The sequence below is a fragment of the Oculina patagonica genome, chromosome 9 (assembly GCF_052425735.1).
Source record: "Oculina patagonica isolate OP01 chromosome 9, crgOcupat, whole genome shotgun sequence".
Taxonomy (NCBI): Eukaryota; Metazoa; Cnidaria; class Anthozoa; order Scleractinia; family Oculinidae; genus Oculina; species Oculina patagonica.
The window spans coordinates 10571646-10583929 of record NC_135766.1 but is presented as its reverse complement, the minus strand read 5'-3'; the positions used below and the strand labels follow the sequence as shown (position 1 = coordinate 10583929).

Below are 12284 nucleotides of genomic sequence, written 5' to 3'. Positions count from 1 at the left end.
GATGATCACCAAAAAGAATTATGCGTACAAAGGAACGGAAGGCTTGTTTATTTAAAACTAAACTATCTAGGCTGAGCGTTAACTAAACCTTGCGTTTTTTGCGCCCGCGTTTTTTTCTTCTCATCTTCTGCTCCCTCTCTTCCCTGCTCTGGCCTCTCTCCCCTCCTTTCGCCCCCACGCTGCCCGAGCCTCATTAGAGCGTTTCCCACTTTGGTAAGGGGTACAGATTTGAGCACCAGGAACTGGGTTAATCACACCTTGAGGACACGGGACGCACGTAAGATCTGCAGAAACACTATTAAAATTATTCACTCGACGTAAAACATCCGGATGTTTAAAAACAAGCAAACACACGAGAACTAATTAAAACCGTTATCTAATAGAAACCCTAAACTATCGTATGCTTATAGCTTTTGGCACAAACAACACCAAAAAACGACCGCATTCGGATTCAAATGCTCTAGGAAGATGTACACCAACACCAAAAGTAGCCAGCGGAAAAACCCCGACATTTTCTGCTCTTGTTGTCTAACTTCCTAGTGACATAAAAGGCATAAAACTAGCAACCTTTAAATGGAAAAACTTCACGGCATAACACTGTGCCCACCTGCAATAGACGTCAAAAGCTGAATTTTTATGACACTAAAAGGTATTTTAACAACAAATATTTAAACACCCCACCGACAAGTTGGCTGCAAACAATGAATGCTGTCCAAAGCACGAGCTTCCGTACTTGTTTTTTACACATTTTAGCAGCTAAATGATTGACATAAAATTTTAAATGAACAACAAAAAGAGAAGCATACAGATAGTTAATAATACACAGAAAGATCCTGCTCGTTGTTCAAACTGAATCACTGAGCGCCTTAAATTTCAAGCAGACCATTCTTTAAACAGTAATACCCTTAAGCATCATCTACATATCAGTACATAAAAAGAGCAACTAAACCCTTAGGTGTTCAGCTCATTTAAAACAAGGGAGGTAATTAACCAATATGGTTTTATCACAGTGCTTCGCATTTGTTTGTTTTTGGTGCTACGCTGTTGTTGAAGCCCCATATAAAGAAGGAGATGTTATGTTGGGTGGACTGTTCAGTGTCCGCCAGTTGCAAGAAACGTCGGAGAACCAATGCGGGGAGATAACCAAGCAAGTGGCATACGCTGAGGCCATGATCTTCGCTATTGATAAGATAAACAACGACTCACATCTACTTCCAAACATTACTCTTGGGTATGATATACGAGATTATTGTGAAAACATCACAAAAGCAACACAAATCACTTATGAACTCTTAAACGAACAGTGCTATATGAACACAACACGAAGCAATCTAGGAAAGAGATTTATCACCACTTTAATCGGCCCATCTGAGTCTAGCATAGCTCTTGTTATCGGTGGATTTCTTAAAATGCTTAATGTCCCAGGCATAAGCGGGACAACAACGAGTCCTGAACTAAGTTCATATAACTTTAAACATTTGTACCGAACAGTGCCTTCAGATACATTTTTAGCAAAAGCTGTGGCTGATATCATAGAACACTTCAACTGGACATATGTAGCTGCTGTTGGGGTCGATGATTCGTTTGGACGACATGGGGTGTGGTCAGTCATCAAAGAAGCTGAAAATCGAAATGGCTCATTTTGTGTTGCTGTGACAGAATTCATAATCCACAGTACGCAGAATTCAAGCATTAGACACATTGTTACAAAGCTAAGGCGACAAACAAACATAAATGTTATCATCTTGTGGATTTCTGGTGTCATTGTGAGGAATTTTTTTAAGGAAGTCAAGAGACAAAACCTCTCTGGGCGAGTTTGGATTCCTAGCGACATAGCCTTTACTTTAAATGAAAATGGTTTTCTCCTTTCTGACCTTTCCCCGCTTCATGGATCAATAGCATTCCAACCTCGTAATTTCCAAGACAAAGGGTTTAAAGAACACATGAAAACTTTGCTGTATAACGAGGCAAATAAGCAGGACCTTCCGGAGTGGTGGAGCGATATCAGGAAGCTGATGAGGAACTGCTCGGGCAGTAACGACAATGGTACTCATAAGGATCGACTAAAAGAATTATGCGTACAAGATGTTGTAAATGACATGTACAACTCATATGTTCCATATGTCATTGATGCTGTATATTCCGTGGCGCATGCCTTGGACATCTCCAGTCAAGAAACCAGCCTGACTGATAATGATTACAACATGCAAAGGCTGCTTTCCAAAATTAATTTTGTAGGACTTACGGGAAACATCTTGTATGATCAGTTTGGCGATAGGCAATCTGCGTTCTACGATGTCCTCAACATACAGCAAGTGCAAGAAGCTGACGCCAAGCGATTTAAGCAAGTTATAGTCGGGAAATGGGACGCGGCAGAGCGGTTACACTTAAACGGTAGCATTCGTTGGAACAGCCAAGACGGACGATTTCCAAAATCCGAATGCCTGGAACAATGCTCGGCGGGAACAAGGAAAACAGCTACTTCGCCTTGCTGCTGGCAGTGCGTCTCGTGTCCTCGCGGTACGATTAACTCAGTTCCTGGTGCTCACAGCTGCATGGAATGCCCAAGAGGGAAACGCTCCAATGAAGCTAGGACAGCGTGTGAAGATTTGCCTTTGGCCAATTTGAAATACTCCACTGTAGGAGGAATTGCAGTTCTTGCATTTGGCATTTTGGGCATCATTGCTACACTCTTTATATTCACTGTTATGTGTAAATTTTGTAACACGCCTATTGTTAGGGCATGCAACAGGAAACTGAGCCTTGCTCTACTTGGAATTATTCTCTTGCTGCTGTCCCTAGTGTTGTTGAATCTCTTTACACCTACAGATACAATTTGCAAGATTATTTACCCATGGCGTTACATCACTTACAATCTCTCTCTTTCCCTTCTACTGGTAAAGGTCTTGCACATTTCCAGCGCTTTCCAAGTTCCAATAATACCCAGTATAACGATAACCTCTCTTACTAATAGAATGCAAGCGGTGATAATTATCAGCCTGCAAGCGTTCCTGATGGTTGCATTGCTCCCTTGGTTGCTTGTAGATCCACCTTTCATGGTTAAACACATCTACCCAGAGCGTTATACGTTTATTAAATGCAAGGCATACAATGTGTTAGTTGGAAAAACCATGTTCTTGCTAATATGTTCCTACATCTTCTTTCAGTTGTTAATTTCTGCCTTTTGTTTCTTCAAAGTAAGAAATATTCCAGAAAACTTTAGCGAGGCCAAGCGAATGGCATTTTCCATGTATATATTTTTTGTGTCCTTATTAGCTTATCATACGGTAGAGTTCTCAATGGATGAAAAGTATGTGACGGTTGTGGACTGTGTTACAACACTATTGAGTGCTTACGGTTTTGTTTGTTGTGTCTTTTTGCCAAAAATATATATCATCCTCTGTAGGCCGGACCTGAACACTTCTGCTAGCGTGCGTCAGGAAGTAACTCACTTCTCGTTTGGGTCAAGCTCCGTACGTGTGAATCCCGCATTTAATAGTTCCAACCACCAAGGCCGGACATAAATGAGTTTATCTCACGAGGACAAAAGTTCGTTTCAATTGATATGTTTTGAGAAATGTAGATCGTATAAATAACGAGTTCAGGGTAGACATCTATGTAAATGACAACTCCGAGTTGTTTATTATTGAATTGTTTTTATTCCAGCAAAAATTTTAGCGATTTTTTAAAGCTCATCGTAGTTTTACTTGTAAAAATTCAGGTAACGAGTGTTTATTGAGTAAAGTTGTAGGTCGCAGCTTGGTTGAACCTGTAGATATTCAATAATCACAATAAAATGAACCTAATATACTTATATACATTATTTATCTTTGCTTTCTATGTTGTCTTTTTTTGTTTTCATAGCTTGCGGCGATTATGTTTTCAACTTGCTTTTGGCATAATTATATTACTACCTAAAGGCCTGAAACGTCAAGGGAGGATACAATTACATGTTTTCGAATTTCGCCAGGCAAAATTTTACTTCCCTGAATTTTCCAGTGCTTCTGGTCGTTAAAAAACAAGTCCTCGAAATACATTCAAGTTTTTAACGACTCCGATTAGCGTTCAACTTCGAGCCCTAAATGCAATTGTCACATTTGCTTTATATCCATGATGTGAACATAGTACCAGCTGCTACCAACCATTTAAGTTGCGAATTATAAATTAGAAAGAAGAGGGTTGTTCACTTTGTGTAAAACTAAACCGAAAGAAAAGAAACTCTGAGGCTTATCTTGAAACCTGCGAAGACATGAAAGCGTTCACAGCTTTGTGAATAAAACCTGAATGAACGGATGTCTTTGTGAGAGCAAGTTGAAAGCGAGGTAACGATTTAAACACGATTTGAACACTCAAAGCACCATACATGATTCACAAACTAATAGCTAACATATATTTACAAACATTTGTATCGAACAGTGTCTTCAGATAGCCATGTCTAACACCGTAAAACGCTTCAACTGGACATATGTAGCTGCTGTTGGGGTCGATGATTCGTTTGGACGACATGGAGTATGGTCAGTCATTAAAGAGGCCAAAAAAATGGCTCATTCTTTGTTGCTGTGACAGAATTCATACCCCATAATACGCAGAATTCAAACATTTCGGATGTTGTAAGAAAGCTAAGGCGACACGAAAACGTCAGAGTTTGGGATAGATAGATTATTGCACTGCTCTCGCTCAGTCAAAATCATGTAAAAATTATTGCGTTCGACGAAGGAGAGCGCAAGCCTAATTCTGTTTTGCGTCCTGTGTCTTTTGAGTTGGCAGGCCTGTGCACTGTTATGCGGAATGAATCGAGCAGTAATGCGCGCGCAGGTGTATGGACTCCAAATTGGCCGCCCCGATTGATTTTTGCAGGGGCAAGTCTCGGCCGGGAAACTGGTGCGACGATATTTTAGTCTCGTTTTCGCATTGAATCGTCCCTTTTGTCGTCTTTGGTCGCTGTTCTGCACACGTGCTTCACGAATTCGCTAGAACATTTCGTTTGGTCGCTAGATTGTGTACTTAGTAAAACTGTGTACTTTCGTTCTCGTACAAGAATCGCCTATTCTGTCGTCTTTGGTCGCTGAACTTTACACGTGCTTTGCTTCAACATTCCATTTGGTCGCTGGACTGTACACGTGCTTTCCTAAAATATTCCCTTTGGAATAAGAATTTAGTGTCGCGCTGGACGAGAAACACTCCCACCTTTGCTGTCTGCAGGAATGTAAGAAAACTCAAACATTTTACGCAGCCAATAAAGTATAGCCAAAAAAACTGTAACTCTTCGAGGTGTGCGGCGCTGCGACCAAAACTGACCGTTGCTTGTGGTCAAATAGCAAATGTTCTGAGTTGTATAGCTCAGCGGCCATTGTGCCACTTGATCATGGCTTGTGATCAAATAACAAACTTTTCGAGTTATGTAGCTCGGCGGCTGTTGAGCCACTTGATCATTACTTGTGATCAGGTTATCGAGTGATGAGGCTCGCATATGCGTTAAACATTTGCACGGTGTAGACGACATCAGAGCAGATGAAGCGATCGAATACAACCGAACCATTGTTCAGTCGAGTAAATGCGGCACCGGAAGCATTCTTTTGTATAACGTGACCAAATCACGTCGTGCACAGAGTTCTGTCCAGACTTCGATAAATCACGGATACCCACAATAATTATGATAGTAAGCTTATAAAGAGATATGAAAGAGATGTCCGTGTTGTAGCTGGAAAGAATGGCGATAGGAGTTGTTCTGTTGCTATGATCTCTACAAATGCTGAGAAATCTCAGGCTGTGATAAAAGCAAAAAGCAACAAACGAGACAGAGAACAATCTCGAATTTCTGTTCGTAGAGTTACTAAATTGCTTAGAAGAAAGAAATACAGAAGTAGACTTAAAAAACTACTGAAACATAATTTCCCAAGCTCCTCACTTATTAGAAATTTTTGTAGCAATTACAAGAAATGGTTTATTTTGTGTAACTCTGAACATTTTTACAGTACTTGAAATAAAACATTTACCAGAGAAGCAAATTTGTACTTGTAAAATTTTCCACACATGCTGTTTTCACACCAGACGCCTGCGGTCAACAAAGTCATGGGTGTTTTTACTTTATATTAGACTGTCCACAGCCTCTCGATTTTTCAACGAAAAAAAGCAAACGAAGTGAGCGCAAAAGGGCAACGAAGCGAGCGCGCCCGGGGGGGGGGGGGGGGGGGGTTGAGCGAGCGAAGGGAGCGAAAGAAAATTGCGCCGGCATCCAGTTCTCTCGCCATTCTCACCGCGCGCTCATCGATCGAAAATACACGAAAAAATAGAAGGGCTGTGGACAGTCTAACTTTATATTCCTCAATTACACAATGTTGTTGTTCCAAAAAACCTTGATTAAGAACTATAATATTTTTTCATTCATATTTTTAAACTAATATTTTTTGATCTCATAAGTTATGTACTTTATTGTACCATACATTTGTAAGTATTTTTAGTTGAAAGCAAATTCTGCAATATCAATTCATACTTCAATATATTGCTGTTTCAAGTTAAAAGTGCTTTCTATGGAATTCACATGTTGCTGTTTCAAATATAAAATAATGTTGTCTGTAACCTTAAAGGAACAGTGCCACAGCTGAGTTTAAGTTTGAACTTTGAACTGTGTCGTTACTTTCATACTTGTGTGTTACACATAACACACATTCAAAGACAAGCAATTGTCATTCATTCTTGGAATTAATAAAGTTATTGTTCACAGTTTATTCGCAATCAATGTTGTTAAATTATTCTTACAAACATTTCACCTTCCTCTTTTGTCCCATCACCAACAAATTGTACAAGAAAAAGGGGAAATCTCAGTCAACACCAAAAACTACCCCTCCTTTCAAGCCTTACTCGAACGCATTCCCCTAATCACTGATTACTACTAGTTTTATTCAGTAAACTACAATTATTATTATTATTGTGCAAGTGCTCTGGATAGAGAGGTCTGGGTTTGAGTCATGGCCAGAGTCACCATGTTGAGTTCTTCAACAAGACAGTTTGCTTTCACAGTACCTCTCTGAATAAATGCTTACTAGTGAGTGGCGAATTAAATGCTTCTGGTTAACCCTGCGATAGAGTAGTATCCTATGCAGGGGGTGCGGAGTAGAAATACTCCTACATGTATTTGCCTTTTCCAGAGTTGAGCACCTGCTTTCATAGGCCACAAGGCTAGAATGCAGACATTACCTTACTGTGGAAATGTGACCAATACACCACATGGCCACAAGCTTTAAACACTCTTTGCTTGATTATTAGTCACAAAGTGTAGAAAATTTACATTTTTTACAATGTATCTATTGTTTAAGAAGGAACATGGAAAAAATAATAAAAGAACTTTAGGTTTTAGATTTTATGTGAACTGTTTCAACCTTGTGGGATGAAGAATGACAAAAAAATTTCAGTTAAAAACAAGAAAAAAATAATGACAGAAATTTGCAAAAGTTGTGCAAATAATTAATTGTAATAGAGTCTGTGTAATAAATAGGAAATCAATAAGTGATTAATAACATCAATAAATAATCATAATTCATGAGTAGTCACTAGGGCATGATTTTTTTTGCCTTTAATTATTGATTGATTACTCATTGTTTATTGGCGATAACCTTTGTTTACCAATAGAACTTCACTTGAACTTCAAGCTTTATTGTCTGTATTTTGTTTCCGAAATTTGAGCTTCCAAATTGGGAGTGTGGCTTATCTACGGTGCGGCTTATCCACGGAACTTTATGGTACTCATATTGTTTAGTTGTAATATTGTATTCAAGAACCCATCTGTATACTACAATAAGGTGATGTTGGTATTACTCTCTCACTCATTGATTACCATTTGTTGTTTACTCAATCTGTTTGTTTACTAGTTGGACAAAAGCATTAGCTCAATTTTAATTGATTTAAAAAATCAATGGTAACATGCAGTGCCTGGTGGTTGCCTCTCCCAGTGTTACCATGGATACCTCAATGCTGTGCCTTAATTTTGCTCAGCTTAACCAACCTAGAAAGCACCTGTTCCAAGAGTTGAACTGATTTACCTGGTTAACACTGCTACTGGAAAATACCAGTAATTAGGAATAATTCTAAAAGCACTTAAAGAGTACAAGGTGTACAGTCATGTGGCTTGTAGGACAGTGTTTTCCCTGGTCAAAAACCTGGTAAGATCTCTCAGAATCTTCAAAGATACTTAAAGAACTGCCAAAGGTAACTAATAAAGATTAAGTGTCCTTAAAGGACCTTTGAAAGAATAATCTTTCAAGAACTCCGACTACATGTACCCTGTATTTGATAAGGATTTTACCTTTAGTTAAAAAAAGATCCTTATAAGGATCCTTGAGGAACATTTAGAATAATTGCAAAAATGTCCAATATTCTTGTCATATATCTTTGAGGATTATACACGAAGGCCCAAAAGGATTGTCAAGAAGATTCTCACAAGGATGTGGTCATCTTTACCAGGGTATACACTCTTGCATTTAATAAGGTGCCCACAAGATGAGAAAAAAGTGTTGTTGCAAAATCTCACTCTCTTTGAGACAAATACAATGTAGACTAGAAACATATACATTGTACCTTGGCCCACAATGGCTCAAATAAAAGAACAACAAAAAACAAACATCAATACTTAATGACCTACTGTACATGTAAGATAACCTTCCACACTTTAATTTAAGGGATTATCAAGATTACAAACTGACCTGATCTTTTCGTACAAACAGGGAATCCAGAGTTTTTGACTCCTCATCATAAAGCACGGCCTGAAAAATATCATGAAATGCAACAACAGAGAGGGGTTAAAGAAAATGAATGACTTGCATGCATATCCATGGTGGTTGCCCTGATAAAAGTGTTGCACTGTGCACACACAATACCACTTTTGACACCATAACACAGACTGTTGGCCTTGTCATAATAAAAGGTACAACATTGAAAAGCCCTTAAAGTACAGTACAACATGCTGCATGCAAACAGTGGTCGGAAAGTGTACATCTCAGTATTCTTGCCTGTTTTTTTTTTTAAGGATTTATTCATGAGTCTAGTAAATGGTACAGTTCTAAATGCCTTACTCTTACACATACATGTAGGGAAATTTCAGTTCGAAAGCAAATGGAACATCCGTTCGGAAATTACCTATTTTATTTTCAGGTACATGTGGTCCTTTCATTCTGGTTGGTACATTTTGTATGAACTGTTTTTAAACTTTTGCACTATTTGTTCATTTGTCATTCTGTCTCATATCAAGGAAAAAATTACGGTTACCAGAATCTTAATTATAAATGGTCCATCTCTTTTGGTCAGTTTGTTGATTTTGGAAAACACTTGACACTATTGATTGATCATTCCAAATAGCCAAATGGTAAACACCCTAGTCTATCCACCATTTCTAACATATGTAATACTTTTTTTTGTTCTGACCACTGATAAAATTAAAGTTATTTTGTGTGGTAAATAAATGGATTCAAATTACAAAAAAGATACAATAGTTATTACGGGTAGTCATTATTTATCTGTTATTTGCACTCATATATCATTACTTTAGAATGCATATGTTAAAATCAGTAAATTGTATGTTGAAAAAAAGCATTGAAGACACAGTGTGTACATGTATGTACCCTGAGGTGTCCAATGTCTTATAACCTGTCTCAAAAAGCTGATCAAGTAGTTGAGAATGTTTGAACACAGTGTCAGGCACGGATTATTTGTGAATACATACAAGTATGTAAGCTTGTGTACATTGAAATTAATATCCTGTGTACATACTGTACCTTGGTTCCTGTAACCTTCAAAATGCCATCCTGCAAGGTAATCAAGATGCAAAAGGACTATTAACATTTTATGTACATGCATGTTAAACACCCAGACAGTATGTTGACTCTCAGCTGCTTTTGTACAATTTGTTATGGGCCAAAAAAGGTGATGTATAGGGGCTGTAAATAAAATATGGCCACTAATCAGGACACCACAATGCAGGGTTTCATATCATACACAGTGTTCCCGGTTAAACCCGCAACCCATAACTTGTAACACCTGCGAGGGAACATTATTTTGATGATTGTGCAATATGTACTGTGATACAAAGTACATATAAAAATGGCCTGGTGGCTAGCTGCCACCACAAGTTGTTTTATTAATTAAGAGCTTCTGACTCAGAGATCCAGGCAGCGGCTGGAAGAAGGGGGTCGGCCGATCTCTACCATATTTATACGGTATGGAGGCCTTACCTAACTAGTAACCATGGTAACATTTTTTGATTGATTGACTTTAGTGTTTTCGAGAACAGACCACCCCCCCAAAAATTGCCCCAGTGGCGTGACAAAAGTTGTGATTTTAGGTCAACTTTAGCAGCGTATATCTCTAGATTTATTCAAGCAACAGACTCCAATTTACATCAACATAACACTTGTCCTTTGGTTGTTAAAATGCATACTAGAAAAAATCTTCTCTGTATATCATTCACGATCTGCATGCAAACTAAGAAGGCATGCTTCCCGACATTTTCAAAAGTCGCAAAACTAGGCATTTTCGAATTCCAGTTTCTCAAGGGTCCGGGAAGATACAAATATAAAACAAACTGCAAGTTACTCACCATACATAGGAATATGTTTTAAGCCAGTGTTGAAATTGGACCAGCGAATATATTTTTTTTAACGGTTCACTGTTTTTGCCGCTTCGGCCGATTTCACACTCCCAAGCCAGTACCAAACAATTACGGTTTTTCTGCTGCTGTCGATCTCATTATCCGGATTTCTCGGTTTGAACGCCTTCGATAAGTTTATAAAACAAATAGCTATGGTTTCTTGTCAAAGTATTTATGATTTGGCTGCAAGTTGTATTCCTTTTAAAGCGAGAGCCCAGGTAACATTTTGCCGTAGATTGCGTGACAGCCTTAGAACACGAAGCCTTCAGCGTAGCCATCAAACCAAACCAATATTATCGCGTTGATTAACAGAATGTTGCCTTTTCTTCATGAATAGTTGCTCCTGATCCATAAAAAGCTTTCAGACATCCCATGAAAGAGTCCAAAATTCAGTAAACAACAGGGAAAATATTAGTCGATCTTCGTATGTTTGTATAAACACTTCTGAACATTGGCACTAATTTTCGTCACCTTGAAGCTTGGTTTTGGTCCGTTAATTCGCCTGATAATTACGATCCATGTTACTAAGTCGCATTAAGAGGTGGATGGCATTTGCTCAGCCGTTATACTGCCATAAGTAGAAACGATACTTTGGCGAAATCGTCACAAAACTTCCTAAATCCTTGCGGGTAGACTGGGTATTAGAAAGGCCTGCCGAAATGAAGTGTTTGAAGGGGGGAGAGGGAGGGGGCGGTTGCGAGGCGGGGATGGCCTGCGGGCAGTGGCGGTGCTGATGTGTCACTTGTTAAAGTAAAATTCTGATCAATATAATAATTTACAACAATTTTTCAAATTTTATATTTTGTTGTTTATCTTAACAATTTTTCATTGGCGACCATTATTTCCTCTTTTGATATGCTTGGCCATGCATCACAGCCAGTTTCCGAATAAACTTTTGAAAATTGCTGATGAACGTAACACAATAGGCCTGGGCCGGGTTGTTCGAAAGACGATTAACGCTAACCCAGGATTAAAAGAGGATCAAGATTTTAATTTCTCTTGTTATAAAGGGTTTCCCAAAGCTAATATTTTGTTAAGTTTGAGATTGGTCCATGTCAAAACTGTGGGTCAGAAAATATTAACAGAAAACCTCAACGAAATTATATAAATTTGAAATCAAATTTCACGCTAATCCTGGATTAGCTTAATCAGGCTTTGAACAACCGGGCCCTGGTTTTAAACCGCCCCATCTGGAAAAAAGGAATAGACTTTCCTTGCCATCAAATTATTCTTGCCTGTTTCGTGATAGAGTGGTAATTCAATTACCTGCAAACAGAGAGGGTTGTTTATTTTGTCGTGGGAATATCAGCCCTTTCGTTTAGCTTTAATAGATTCAAAGAAGAAAAACAATCAAAGTACCCTTGTTAACAAATTGGAAAAGTACCAGTGGATCAGCTAAGAAATTTTCATGTAAGTTAGAGGGTCCTGAAGGGGTAAAATGGGAACTGGGATTTGCCTATTTTGACTGGGATTTGCGTTTATTTTCACTGGGAAAATGGGATTTAGGTAACTGGGACTGGGATTCGGAAACAAAAAATGGGAATGGGAAGCATGTCAGTACATGACGAAACCTGCATATTTTACGCTCTATAATATTCTTAAAGTCCGACATAGACAGTAAAAACGCTGAAAATTAACTCTGAAA

The 12284-nt window shown here is 38.5% G+C and overlaps 2 protein-coding genes across 2 annotated transcripts in view; one reads left to right on the top strand and one right to left on the bottom strand.

Moving 5' to 3' along the window:
* The window catches only part of LOC144665647 (5'-3' DNA helicase ZGRF1-like), a 64239-nt gene that overhangs the window by 45867 nt on the left and 6088 nt on the right, over positions 1-12284 (bottom strand). Inside the window, 2 exon segments of the mRNA XM_078526913.1 lie at positions 8700-8759; positions 9768-9797. Coding sequence (XP_078383039.1) covers positions 8700-8759; positions 9768-9797 — 90 coding nt within the window.
* On the top strand, positions 865-3708 carry LOC144665672 (extracellular calcium-sensing receptor-like). The gene has a single exon (XM_078526951.1). The coding sequence runs from the start codon at positions 996-998 to the stop codon at positions 3522-3524; it is 2529 nt and encodes an 842-aa protein (XP_078383077.1). The 5' UTR covers positions 865-995; the 3' UTR covers positions 3525-3708.

Excerpts from the sequence above, each read along its gene's own strand:
- LOC144665672 (XM_078526951.1), top strand. The coding sequence starts at position 996 with ATGGTTTTATCACAGTGCTTCGCATTTGTTTGTTTTTGGTGCTACGCT.